This window comes from Lepidochelys kempii, chromosome 12 (genome assembly GCF_965140265.1).
Source record: "Lepidochelys kempii isolate rLepKem1 chromosome 12, rLepKem1.hap2, whole genome shotgun sequence".
Classification (NCBI taxonomy): domain Eukaryota; kingdom Metazoa; phylum Chordata; order Testudines; family Cheloniidae; genus Lepidochelys; species Lepidochelys kempii.
The window spans coordinates 35,300,976-35,315,319 of record NC_133267.1 but is presented as its reverse complement, the minus strand read 5'-3'; the positions used below and the strand labels follow the sequence as shown (position 1 = coordinate 35,315,319).

Here is a 14,344-nt window from a genome sequence, read left to right as displayed (position 1 = left end):
ATGCCTGGATACAAGGGATATCCCTGTGTACATAAATGAACAGCTCTGCATGCCCAACAGCCAAACCCAACAGGGGAATGTAAAGCAGATAACAATTCTGCCTCCTCTTATAGGATGAGTAAAACAATGAAGAGTAGATACCTGTGTCATACCTTGGGGACAGGATGGGAGCCATCTTTAAATATAAACACTTTAAGGGAAAATGCACGCACACTATCAGCCGAGGTCCCTTCCCTTCATTGGGCTTGGCTTGCTAGACTGTGGAGGAGTCTCGAAAGGTCCTGCTCTGTGACTTGGCTGGACCCAACCCCCTTCTTCCCCACCTCCTCCTCCTCACGGTTCATGGCAGGGGTCTCTGTCTCAGGCACCTTTAAGGTGTTCACAGTGGTTTGTGGGGTGCTGGTGGGTCTCCATCAAGCATGGCATGCAGCTTGTGGTAAAAGAGACAGGTCTGCAGCTCAGCCTCAGATTGATTGTTGGCCTCCCTGGCCTCATGATATGCCTTCCACAGTTCCTTCACTTTCATGTGACACGGCTGCAGATCCCTGTCCTACTGCTTTGCCTGAGACTCCTGTGCAATCTTTCTGTAGATGTCCACATTTCTACAGCTGGTCCATAGCTGACCTTACACAGCCTTTTCTCTCCCATAGGATCACGCGAACCAATTCCTCCTGTCTACTCCAGGCATGAATGGGTCGAGCAAATGGAGCTCGCATGGTCTCTTGTGCAGAACAAGGGAGTGCGGCTCGGTGTGCTCCACCAAGGTAGGCAATCAGGAAAAGACATTTCCAAAACACTTGGGAGATTTTAAAGGAATTGTGTGGCTTCCAGTCTCCATAACTCATGAGTAGTGCGGTTTACAACTGTGGCCAGAGCAATCACTGTCACAGGGATTAGGACACTGTGGGACCTGAGCTGTTGGAGAACTGTTAGGGATGGCACAGGTCGTGCAGTGTCTACACTCACATTATGTTGACTTAGGTAGCTCGATGAGGGCTCCACACGGTTCGGGAAGGTGGTTTTACTGTGTCGTTGTAATGGGGCACTTATGTCAGATGGAGTGTAGACATGAGTCAACCTAATTTTGTAGGGTAGACCAGGCCTATATATAACCTACTGTTCAGTGTCTATTGTAGATTCATAGATTCCAAGGCCAGAATGGACCACTGTGATCTAGTTTGACCTCCTGTATATCATAGGCCATAGAACTTCCCCAAAATAATAGATTCCCCTCTGTGCCCGATCGACAGAAGATGTGAGTTTGTTACAACCCGAGCTACAGAGCTTGGCCTCTCAGTTAAAGATTTACGCTTTCAGCTTTGGAAGTCCCTGATTCAATCCGCGGTACGTCGGCCAAGATGGTAGCTGTCCCATTTGCACAGCACCGAGCACCTCGGGATCTTAATTGAGGTGCCCAGGTGCTAGTGTGCTATAAATAAATAAAAATAGGTAGCCCAGGCCAGCCTCCTAAATAAAGCCATTGAAAAATTAAACATTAAAAACAAGGGGTTGGCATCTGTTTTTGGTATGGGTTTTATTTCACAATTCAGAAAACAAAACAAAGATATTTAACAGTTTTGTATTTAGAAAAATTATTGTTTTATAAACAAAAAGACAGCCCCGTAAAGATCATGCAAAGGCAAAACCCATTTACACTAAACTTTTGTACACAGGAAGTAGTAAAAACAAAAAACCCGTTTTTCATAGAAAAAAAGCAAATACATAAACTGCAGGCTGAGGCAGCCTACGGTCAATAGCTATTCAACTCAATAGCTGCTTCAAAGCCAGGTAAGAGCAACAGAAATGCAGTTACTAGGGAGGGGTTTCAAATGATTTAATTCCCAACATCAATTGCCTTAAAATTTTAGTGTGACACTAAAATAAAAACCAAAGTGACTTCTTATATTTTAGTGGGGTTTTTCCCCTCTTTGCTGTTCTCCTGTATCCACACTCCGCATAATGAAAAAATCAAAATAGGAGCCAAATTCTGGCACACAAACTCCTGCTCAGTAGCACCTTACTGTGTTAATGGTCCCATTGACTTCAGGTACTCTGCCCTAGATTGCTTCCAATGCACATTAACTCCAGTGGGACTACTCGTGGGGCCCTGATTCAGGAAAGCACTGCAGTAACTCTGCAAAGTTTCCCAACGAAACTTGTTATGTTCTCTGGAAATCCAGCGTGTGGAACCAGATTCTTTTCAGTGGCAATTGTGTGACATGATGTTTCTGGTTGATTATATTGGTGTTGAAATGAAACTTACTCGCCAGCAATGAAAGCCTATGAGGCCTCAATTCAGCGAGGTGCTTAACTACTGGATCCCTTAGGCCCAGATTTTCCAAGGTATTTAGGTGCCTAATGCCTGTTGAGCTCAGTGGTAGGCACCTAAAGACCTTTAAAAATATGACCCCCTTGACATCAGTGAGGCTACTCACATGCCTAAAGTGAGGCACATTCTTAAGAACCTTGCTGAATCAGGGCATTTGATAATATAAAGACAAGGGGACACTGCCCCTAGAAACTCTATTGAAACATATTAGATTGAAAAATGCTTGGAAAGACGGATGTAAAATCAGTATATATTTGGCTAAAAACAGAGCCTGTTCCTCCTAAATATGGGCAGCTGGTATATACAATTGAACACAACTAAAGATATGCCTTAATAATGCCAGGCAGGATGTGACCCTTCCTAAATACGATAGAGATATTATTTAACTAATAGCACCCAGAACCTCAAAGAATGGTTGCTCCTCAAATTCCTGATTTATCTGTTGAACAGCACCTATAAAACTAACCAGAGACACAGACTTACGCTAATACCAGTTTCTGAAAATCCAAATTGTTTGGCTGTAGATAATTCAAGGTATAGAATGAGGATATCATTTATTTTATATTCACAACTTCACTTTTTATGTTTTTCACCTTCCTCTTTTGTAAGAAAGATAAATTCTTGGTCAATTGAATTTGTACATATGCTTCTTGGTGATTCTCAGATTTTCCTGTTATTCCAGTCCAGATTTCTTTCCCTCCTTCTACAAGATGACTGATTCTCACAGACAGGGTAATGGAGCAGTGATGTTCTACTTTGACTGGGATGTACAATAGAACTAAACATGAGCCCAATCCAACACCCATGAATTCAATGGAAAGGCTGCCACTGACTTCAGTGGACAATTGATTGATCCTTATTACATTTTTCCAGTTCTATCCTCAGCTATTGAAGGTGTAACTCCTATTTGGCCTGTGGAGGCCACAGATTCATACTTCAAAATGTGGTGGGATTAAACTAGCCTGTTTCCAATGTTATCATTCATAATAGGCAAAACAAGGAACCTGACTTAACTCACTGCCAAGATTTCAGTCATTTCCTAACAGGCACTTTTTAAAGACACATTCCAGCTATTTGTCACATAAATTTACCTTGAAAATGTAAATGGTTTTCCTTACTATAAAGCAAACACAACATACCTTAGAAGACCACATTAAATAAATAAAGACTAGGTGTTTACCAGAGCCATTCCAAAAATAGGTTTGCTGTGTGTAACTTCTCGAAAACGAGCAAACCTGCTCAGTTATGAAAGGTCTCTTTTTAAACTCAGATTTCACAAGGAAAGGAAACCTCAGTTATGAAACAAAGGGACTGACAAATGTAATTTCCGTGCTGATTTCATGGAGTTTAAAAATTAAATAAAATAAGTGCTTATCCATATAATGCTATTGGTCTACATTTTGGAATAGGTTTATAGCTGGTTTTCCTATCCCTCTTTAATTTAATTTAAACATAGCCTGGACATTGGAAGGCTATGGAAAGCCATGAAACATCTGCCAGATAGAGTGGCTAAATAATTGTAACAGTAAGTGAAATATTCCTCATATGTTACATACTAAAATCGAGTTACTGAGTGAAGGGATATCTTTTTACATCAACCAAAGAGATAAAGATTATGTTGCCTTGTAATGTAATGTAAGTTACTGTATGTCTGACCATTAAGGGAAAAATAGTTTTGTGCTTAGACCAATTCTAATAACCCCCTAAAAGTTGTGAACAAATTAGCTTCAGCCATAAATCACAAGATTGCTATCTTATCTTACAGGGCAGTTTCATACTAGGCTGATTTTGTGGCTAGTTTTAATTCCTTCTAAACCATTCTATGCAATGTATTTAAACAGCTGTTCGGAGCAGTGTGACTCAAATTATTAAATATAAATTCAATAGAAGACCTATAAGTTTTAAAAACACAACACTTTTGATTCCAGATGCTCTCAGACACAGAAATCATGTTGGAAGCTAAGATCACTATATGCTATCGATTGTATGCAAGCAAACAATCCAACCCCATGCCGTATATTTAAATCCTCAGAACTGTACAAAAAATCTTCATAAAGATAAAGTGAACATACTTTATATAGTTGCACCCATTTCTAACAAAAATAAGATTAACTTTTTATCACTGCTTAACTACTACAGACAAAACCAGCACTGCTGTATACAACAATAAATTGCATTTAACTGTAAATAAAAAAAAAACCGGTGTGTAGCATAATACAGAGATGTGCCAGGACAGGAGCGCTAATTCCACAACTTCTCATAGGAAACCCAAATTCCTAACTAACTGCTAATGTTTGGCCAGCAAACACCAACACCCCATTTTTGGTTGGCTGGGGTCCTTGTTTCTCAGGGGTGGGGATTGTCATCACCTTTTCTTATTTTCACCACATTTTTCAGACAACCTCATCTCCAAGAGTCCTTCAGGCAGCCACGGACATCCGACCTCATGTTACATCATGACACCACTTGACCTAATGCAATATGCCACAGATCTGACTCAACGTTTCCTATGCACATGTGAGCTGATTAGGTAAACACGAAGGTTTTGCTTTTAAAACAGAAAAGCCAACCCTGCCATACAAACAGTTCCAAAGAAGTCGTATGCCCCACCCCACAAAAGGAGCAGCTTTAAAACTATGTTTTAAAGGGCCCCCCATCCACACAATATTTCACTATGTATTCCACCTTGCCAACCATGTGTTGATACTTCCATTGGGGCAGGTACTTCAAGACCTAAAACACTATCTGTGGACCAGCCAGGGGTTCCGATGTTTGTTGTAAATGAATCCACACTCAAGCTGTTCAGCACACCGCTTTTGGAATTTGAAGTTACAACAGTCTGAATGCCCTAGAGTTTACAAAAAACAAAACGCTGAACTGGTGCAGATGTGACGTGGACAGTTGAGTCAGAATCTTTCTTCCCTGAAAGAAATCGGCAAGGAGAATGTGTTCAGAGCAGATGCCATCAAATGAACTTTGCTGTCCCTCAAGATCAGTGGATTGTTCTCCAGAAGAAACTTGCACCTTCCCGGGGAATTTACTGCTTCACGGAAAAAATTCGGAAAGCCATCCCTTCACTGGGACTCTTCAAGCTGAAAAAGAACAATCATTATGAACCTTAGGGAGATGCAGCAGCTCCCCACATAGTCACTTCAGTAAGGAGATCAGTGGCTTCAATTATTCATTTGATTTGAATGCATGTTTATTTGCACATCTGCATTCTGAATTTCTGAAGCACTTGAGCTTCCATTACTCCCAGTTCAGGAGTTTCCATTACCACACTGAGCCCTGAGGCATGTATTTTTCACAGAAAGGCACGCATTCATAGCTGGTGAAACTTAAGAGTGCACTGAAAAGCTGCTACCTACATGACCACCTCCCACAAGATTCAATACGGGAGACCGGTGAGCCGTCACCACGACAAGGGAGTCAGTGCAAGTGGCAAGGAGGCCATGAGTACCACACCAAAAGCAAAAGTGTAAAGGTTGAGGGCCATCCATAAGCACGGACTCCATGGGTGCTCAAGGGCTCAACCACCCATGGGAAAAAAATAAAGGGTGCTCAGCACCCACAAGCCACAGCTGTTTGGCAGCAGCGCCAATCAGCTGTTTGTAGGGGCCACCGATCAGCTGTTTGGATGCTGGCAGGAGATGCTCGGGTGAGAGCGGAGAGCAGTAAGCGGCAGGAGGGGGACCTCAGGGGATGGGGTGGAGTGGGGACGGGGCGAGGGCAGGGCCTTGGGGGGGGCGGAACGGGGGCAGGAAGAGATAGAGCAAGGGTGGGGCCTTGGGGGAAGGGACGGAGCCTCGGGGTGGGAGCGGAGCACCCACGGGAAAAAATAAAAGCAGCTGGGTCTCTGGAGACAGTCTCAGCTCTAGAGATCTCTCTTTTCACTAATTCCTGATGTAAACTGTCTTGGGAAATATTTCTCAGTCCAGCACCCCTGGGGGAAGTGAGGGCGAGAGAGAGAAAGAAAGAAATCTGGACACTGCGTTTCCTCCTAATCATTTCTGCTGACAGGACTGAGCAACAGACACTTCTCCTGCTGGACTGGTGGAATTAACCCAATAAATTCTTCCTTGTATGTTAATTACACTGTGTGTTCCAAGGAACTGTTAGGAAGAACATAACAGTGGCAGTTTCCAGTCCACTGCCAATTGCAATTTAAAAAAAAAAAGAGGGTTTTTTTCCTGGTAAATGCACTTTGCATCCCACACATACTAGTGATGGCAACCCTACAGATTTCCCATCAGCACAATTCCCAAACGCTACGGACTAACCACAGGCAGCTTCTCTGAGTCTCATTCTCCCCTCTCCTTGAGCCGAACTGTGACCGTTTTCACACTTTGCATTTAAGTGAGATTATTAAATCTGTTAGGTTGCATTTTCAGAGTGCTGCACGTGCAAAATGTGTGCCTAAATTCAAGTGTGTTTCACATACAACTGCACCAATGATACATTCCACAGACCGGCCAGGCACATAATTGGGCATTAAAGCCTGCACTTCCTTGCTCCATCAGAGTAAAAGGACAATGTAGGTCTGCAGAAAAGCAAGATCCGAAAATCTGGGCCTTTTTGAATCTAGTTCCTCTTTTGTGTGTTAAGGATTTAATGTATTCACCATTGACAAGTGGCTGAGCAAACATCTTGAGGGGGCGTGTTCATGTACAAACTGAAACAAACAAAACGTTTGCACAGTGTAACTGCAAAAAATTTGATGCAGAACAACAACTGTATCCAAACTGACCCCCGGATAGCTCACCGGCCTTGTTTTAAGAAGATGCCAGCTTTATTCCATGCATGTCCTCCACTACTCTGTAATAGATTTGAAGGCATGAACGTCTGCAGCATGGGCTAAAGGACCCATGGGTCTGACCCAGCATGGCCATTCTCATGTTCTTATGCTATTAAATATATTAGACTTCCCAGAACTCAGTAGTGGAATACCCAAGTGAAAGCCACAAAGCTGACTGTACGATGAAAGATGCAGACCACGTGTTTATCTTTTCAGTGGTGTTAATTTGCCAGAATGTTTGAGGATAAAACTCATGTGAAACTGCTCCCCCAACATTAATAATGACTTTGCTAAAAACCAGAGTAAATTTTAAAGTGCTGTATACCCAGTGAAATTTATTAACAGTGTATTCATATTTTGACTAGTTTAAACTAATTTGTAAACTAAGGAGACGCTTAATAGTATTACATCCTTAATATACGGAGTCCAAGAGTAATGCATTCAGCTGCAAAAGGCAAAGAAGGGATGACACACTGTTTTGTTCGTTTGCTTCTCTGAGTTTACACTGACATGTTAGAATCACTTACCTTGTATATTCAATTCCCATCAGCCACATTTTCACAAACTGATCGCAAAAAAGAAAAGTGACCCTACCTCTCAGATTGGATGCCATTCTTCAAGGAGCCAGTGTAATTTTTCTTCTTGTCCACAGGCATTACATCCACGTAACCGCCAATCTCATCTTTAACGACTCCAGCGTGCACGGCCGTTTTGCAGATACTGGAACTCTGAAAGATCATAAAGTAAATTAATTTAGCTGGGGTTCCAAGACCTTTTTCTGACGACTAGGAAAATAAGGAAGAACGAAGGGAGACTTATGGGAACGTTGTTTGTCTTCCAGCCTGAGCAGTGAGAAAGGACTCTACAGATCACAGAATCATAGAGACGTAGGGCTAGAAGGGACCTTGAGAAGTCATCTAGCCCAGCCTCCTGTGCTGAGGCAGGACCAAATAAACCTAGATGAGCTCTTGCAGATGACACATGGCCCCTGCTACTAATTGCAAAGGGTGAGAATTCAGCATGGCTGGCACAGGGAGGTGTAGTGACCGCCCTATGGAGGGTAAGCAGTATTTCTACTACTTCTCTCAACAGGCTGGTCAAACAGCCCATTGGTCTCAACAGGAACTCTGCTAAGGGGAGATTATCCAGAGAATGACAGGTTTCAGAGTAACAGCCGTGTTAGTCTGTATTCGCAAAAAGAAAAGGAGGACTTGTGGCACCTTAGAGACTAACCAATTTATTTGAGCATAAGCTTTCGTGAGCTACAGCATCCGATGAAGTGAGCTGTAGCTCACGAAAGCTTATGCTCAAATAAATTGGTTAGTCTCTAAGGTGCCACAAGTCCCCCTTTTCTTTCAGAGAATGACTGAATCAATGGATTTACCAGTCAGCTAGGCCCTGTCTACTAGTCCATGAGCCCTCTTTTGGGGCTGCAATGGCACTTCTTGACCTCTTCAACCCTGCCTTTGTCCACATGAGAGGGTGTGGCCACTTTGCATTGTCAGAGGTTTTGCAACTGTTTGCTGGTGTGAAACAGCAGAGATCCTTGGTGAATTTGGCCTAAAAAAATAACTTGAGAAGCGTTAGATCCCATCTTTAACTTGAGACGCGTTAGGTCCCATCTTCCCAAAAGCTAAAATGAGCTTTTCATCATTGTCTGGTTTTTAGAGGTGCTGAGAACCCACAGCTCCCACTGACTACACCAAGCATAGCAGGCAATCATGAAAATGAGGCCTGCAATCTCTGTATTGCACACTGCTTCTGTTTTTTATTTTATTTTGTTTTGTTTGCTGCAAGAACAGAACCTACCAGCAACTGATGACTAACCTACAAAAACATCCAGGAAATAGAGTGATAGCAGAGAAGGCTCACTATGAACTTGGACGTGAACCTTCTAAAAAGATTATACACTGCTAGGGAGCAGAACAAAAATCAGCTCTAGTACTGAGGATCGGAACAGGTGAAAATTCAAAATCCACAAACTTCTTGATCTTTAAAAATCAAACTTTCACTGCAGAACCTGCAAAGCAATATTCCAGCGGCATCTGCATACTATAGATCATGCTCGCTCGCTCTCCAAGGCCTTAAAAGGCAGGTTTGCCCTCATTCCCTATATATTTATCACTTTGGATTGCCTATCTCTTGGCAGCTTTCGCAGTTTTAATTGCCAGTTTGGTTTTGCTTCTATATATGGGCAAGACAGCACAGGAACACTTTGTTTGGAAGATATGCTTTGAATTTGCTCTAGTATGCAATGGGAAATCTGTAAATCTAAAATTGGCTCATTAAATTAAACTGTCCTGAATAAACTGTCCAAGGCGATTTGTAACACTCTCCACGGGGACACATCCTTAACGGTGTTCTTTCCAAGGCATTCCTTTCTTCCAGAACTTGCTGTTCCTCTGCTTGTTCATTCTTTGGCCATTCTGTTTTTTACATACCGCTTCCCCTATCAGCCAATTGGGTTCCTATCTTCTATCTTGCCAATGAGTCTTTATCTTAATGAGTTGTTGGAAAAGTGCTCTGAAGATGGGAAGCACTAGGAGGATGGAGGAGTTTTCTCCCAAAAGGAAGGGCACTGGGGCCTCAGGGATCGCACAGCAAAAGATACCACATAGCAGGTTCTCTGCTTCTGCCTCAGCCCCACTTTCTTGGGATGGATCCTAGTATCTCTGGAATCCTGCAGAATTGGGATCTCCGGGGAGCCCTGTCTGGCACCAGCTGCATCAAACTATTAGCAATGAACAGGCCTATGAACTAAGGCCTAGTCTACACTAAAAATGAGGTTGACCCAGCTAGGTCACTCAGGGGTGTGAAAAATCCACAGCCTGAGCAGCTTCGTTAAGCTGACCTGACCCCCACTGTAGACAGCGCTGGGGCAACGGAAGATTTCTTCTGTTGACTAGCTTCTGCCTCTCGGAGAGGTGGATTGCCTACGCCAACAGGAGAACCCATCCCACTGGCATAGGCAGTGTCTACACTGAAGTTGTGCCGCTGTAGCATCTCAAGAGTAGAGAAGCCGTAAGTCACCCATCAAGTCCCCATTTAGTGTGACTAGCCTGAAAACAAAGATGTCCTCCTCCTCGGGGGCTCGGCAACATGCTGTGGTTTCCACTGGTGATAAAAATCGGCCTCGTTATGCAGGCTTCCTTCTTAAGGAAATCTCTCCGCAGCTAATTGCCTCACAAATGAGACAGCTGGAGACTAAGCTACCTTTATCTCACAACAGCAGAGAGAGAGTCTCTCTCTCTCATCTCCTCAGGGTTCCTGAACATGAATGGGACACACATTTCCCTTTCAAGTGCAAGTCTCACCATGAACCAAGAAAGAAGGCTGCACGATTCGTTATGTATACATTTCCCAGTGCTCCTGTGTTTCATAAAAGCTTAAAAACTCTCACATAGCTTTGATAAAGATCCCTGCTTGATACACAGCCCACAGCCCCAGAGACATTCCTTTCGGCATTAGCAACCGTTGAATTTTTCTTCGCTGAATAAACGAAGGTGCAGACGGGAACAGGCCAACCTTTTATTTTAACCGCTACAAAGAACCAGGCCAACATTTTCAAACCTGGCTCTTACATTTAAGATCCAACAACCACATTTAGGTGCCTAAAACAGAAGCAACCTGATTTCCAGCACCACCAAGCACCTGTAGCTCTCATTAACTTCAGTGAGAAATGGCTGCCTGCAAAACCAGAAGTGAAACTGCAGATTTTTGTAAGGCAAAAACAAATAAGGGGAGGGAAAAATCCCTGTGGGGCCCCTTTATCTACCATAAAGAAACAAATCCCTCTTAAAAACAATCCTTTGCGGCTTCACCTTGCAACTTATGTATAGCATGTCCATCACCACAGAATATAGGCCAGCAATCTTTCCATTCTCCTCCACCACAGCTAGCATTAATATTACTCTCCTCTCTTTGTCCCTCCATACAGTCTAGCCAATCGTTAGTGCAAGAGCCTTCTCCCTTGCACATTCTGCTGCCTGGAACAGTCTGCTTCCCTCTGCCTCATTTCAGATCTCAGCTGAAACACCTCCCTTCTGTGCTGTATTGAAACCTGTGTTAAAATTACAAGCTATCACTTTAAGTTGTAAAGGGGTTCCTGGTTCTGCTTCCAGGCAAGGGGGCTGTGTCGGGAAGCCTGATATATGGCTCTTTCAGCAGTCAGTCTGAAAAAGAGCCAGCCTGGAGCAAGTGGGTTGAGTACTGCCTCTCTGCCTTAGGGGGCAGCCTGCTTTCTCTCTGTTTCTGGTTGTTGCTGTGTTAGGTTTCTGGATTCTAAGAAATAAAGTAGTGTTACCTTGCAAACCTCTAGGAACAGTATAAATGAAAGGGGGGGGGTTCCTAACTCTCTACGCATATGCCATGAACATAACACCCTCCTCTTTGGCTGTGCCAGTTCATTTCCTTCTCCCACCAATATTATTTATCTCTGCATTTCAACTGCCTAACTCCGCAAGGCCTTTCGGGGTACAGTTTGTTTGGAAGCCAGCCCCATTCAAAAAGGAAGCACCGATGGAAACTGGAACTAATTGGAATGGGAAATAAGTGACGTTATTGCTGATAAAGAATGAAAAATCATCCATATTTTGGTTGATTTGGCTAAACCAGTCAGAGAGTTTAAGGTCAGAAGGAACCACCAGATCATCTAGCCTGACCTCCTGTATATCAAGGCCACCAACCGCACTCAGCATCCGCACACTAAACCCAACAACCAAAAGTAGATCTCGGTATAGCAGCTTGCAGGTGCCCCTCACAGCAAAGTCATTTTGTGGGGCGCGGATGGAGGGCTAAGTTAGCTTCGGTAGAAACTGAGGCCATGTTTCTGTCTCAGCCCATAACAATCCCCGTCCTAAACTTTTAACAGCAAACTTGGCTACCCAATCCGGTTTTAATCCAAACAGTTATTTGGCTTCTCTCTAAGACGTGGAAAGAGTCAACGACATCCATTTATTCTATTTCACTGGACAGTGATGTGTGCATTTCACTTGTGATCTTTCCAAGATGAGAATGTGACCATTGCTTATCCCAGCTTCAGTATCCAAGATGCCCAGCCATATGCCCTCCAAAACAGCAAAACTGTTAGACACAGCAGAAACTGATGGATTTTTTGAAGCAATGCAAGATGGAGTTTGTTGGCCACATGGTTCCTGCCGAAAGGGTATTGGCAGTTGTTCCGCCATGTCCCGTGTATACCACTTGACTCTGGAAATCTAGTGTAAAGAAGCTCTGACTTTTCTTAACCCTTCTATTGCTTGGAAACGGGATTCTTTTGGAGATGGGCCTGAGCTGTGAAGTTTGGAGCCAGATCTAAACTTTTCCCTACAGCATGTGCTCTAATGCTCTGTCCACTTCGGTTTTAAATGTCCAAATATACTAAGGTTTCCATTTTATCTCTGGAGGAACCATTCCATCATTCTGCTGAATCACCATGAAGAATTTCACCCTGGTTTTGTTATTAACACAATGCTGGCTATTTACATGTAATCCACCAGAGATGGTCAGAAGATAGCACCATTGCTTTGTAAAATATGCCAGCCTTTACATCTGTCTTGCATTTGTGGGAGGCCCTCAATGGAAATTTTTTCCAAAGTCTGTAACGGGAGCCAGGATTGGTCCATCCAGGCTGCCTATTGCCCATAAAAGATAGGGGTGAGAGAGCTTGGTTACACCTCTGCGGAGCTAAATCTCTCATATTGGAAAGACCGAAACCAAACTTGCAAGTCTAACAAAATGCATTATTAAAGTTAATGATGGGGCCCTTACAAATGCACCTGTTCCTGCTTTTGGAGCTTCATCCATTTAATGCACATGGCCATGTAATAAGGTGCATCAATGCATGGGCCCAACAAATCATTTTATGCTTGAAGCCAGGGAGGGGAGAGTTGTGCATGTGCTTTCATTTGTCTGTTTTTAACCACAATCAGTGTCCTGCTTTCCTCAAGGTCATGGAACATCTTTTTCTACACTGGAAATAACTTTTAGCAGAACTGCAGAACATCTGGATTTGATGACCTGCATTTGCCGCCTCCTCCTCCTTACTGTTCGCTTCCACAATTTATTGTGCACGTTTTAAGGCTCTAGCAATTACACTTCAGCAACACATTAGAGGTCTTACTATTTTCTCATTGATCATGAGTACCTTGGCTTCTTTGTCCCTGGTTGGTTTCCAAAACGACATTGACCTCACTTCCTATAAACATATGTTTCCCAAGCCCTTGACATCACGCAACCTAAAATAGCATCCTTATTTCTATGAGAAGAAAACAGAATCTTCTTTAAAGCTGTTAAAATCCCATGCTGCAGAGGTTAGTTGCTCCTGGGGCTATGGACTAACCCAAGTAGAACCAAGTACAGCCAAAATCCTTTCTTCCTGATGCTGGAGCTTTGTTCTCTGTGGTAAAACAAACTTTCACATGCATCCTGGGATCATGTAAACATTGAAGCTCTCCAAGGCGGATCAGAAGGTTACAAGCTCATTGAATTGGATTCTGGTACCTACTTAGTAGTGACTTTATGATGCTAATGCCCACAGATTAGCAGGTTATTGCCCCGTTAACTCCTCTGCTGCCAAACCATTTTGCAGGTCAGGGTTTTGTGCTGCTGACATGACAGAGAGTGCGAGAGCACAAACTCAATGGGGAAAAATACTTTTTGTTTTCTTTAGTTAAGCTATTAAAAAGAACAGAGTCTGTGACATATATACACAAGTCCCAAGAAGGTGCCACTTTATGGATGGGAATCCACAGGGCCTATGAGAAGACTAGCATTTGTCTAGTTTTGTTTGTTGTCGGTTTTAATTTTTCTTCTGATTTGTGGCTTATGCTACGTCATTGCATGCCTTCTTGCAGAGCATTCCACACACACAGTACCCTCTGTGGGAAAGGCTTCGGACTAAATTCTCATTGCACTGAATGTTTGCTTATTTTGTCAGCCTTCCAGTCCTCGGATTTATTGTTAATGCAAAGAACTTTCCTATTTGTACCCCTCACTGTGCTTACAATCTTCTGCCACAGCTTCCTCAAGCCCCTTCTTCTCTATCAAGTCTACTCCTGTCTTTTCCTGCCATTCTGCTAACGCTCCTAAACTCTTCAACACATGCCTTGTTAGACCCATCATCTCTGACGCCCTGGCCATACTAGTTTAACGGAGATCTATCAAATCCTTGACAGAGCAGTATTTTTTCCCCCAAATCATATTCCATGCCCCCATTTATA

General features: G+C 43.2%; 1 protein-coding gene across 2 annotated transcripts in view; it reads right to left on the bottom strand.

Moving 5' to 3' along the window:
- Positions 1-1,712: 1,712 nt before the first annotated feature.
- CRISPLD2 (cysteine rich secretory protein LCCL domain containing 2) overlaps positions 1,713-14,344 on the bottom strand; it is a 40,441-nt gene continuing 27,809 nt past the window's right edge. For both annotated transcript variants that reach the window (XM_073308093.1, XM_073308092.1), the window contains 2 exons: positions 7,719-7,852; positions 1,713-5,421 (listed from right to left, as the gene is read on the bottom strand). In XM_073308093.1, the coding sequence (XP_073164194.1) occupies positions 5,367-5,421; positions 7,719-7,852 (189 nt within the window). In that variant the 3' untranslated portion in view covers positions 1,713-5,366. The remainder of the gene's footprint in view (positions 5,422-7,718; positions 7,853-14,344) is intronic.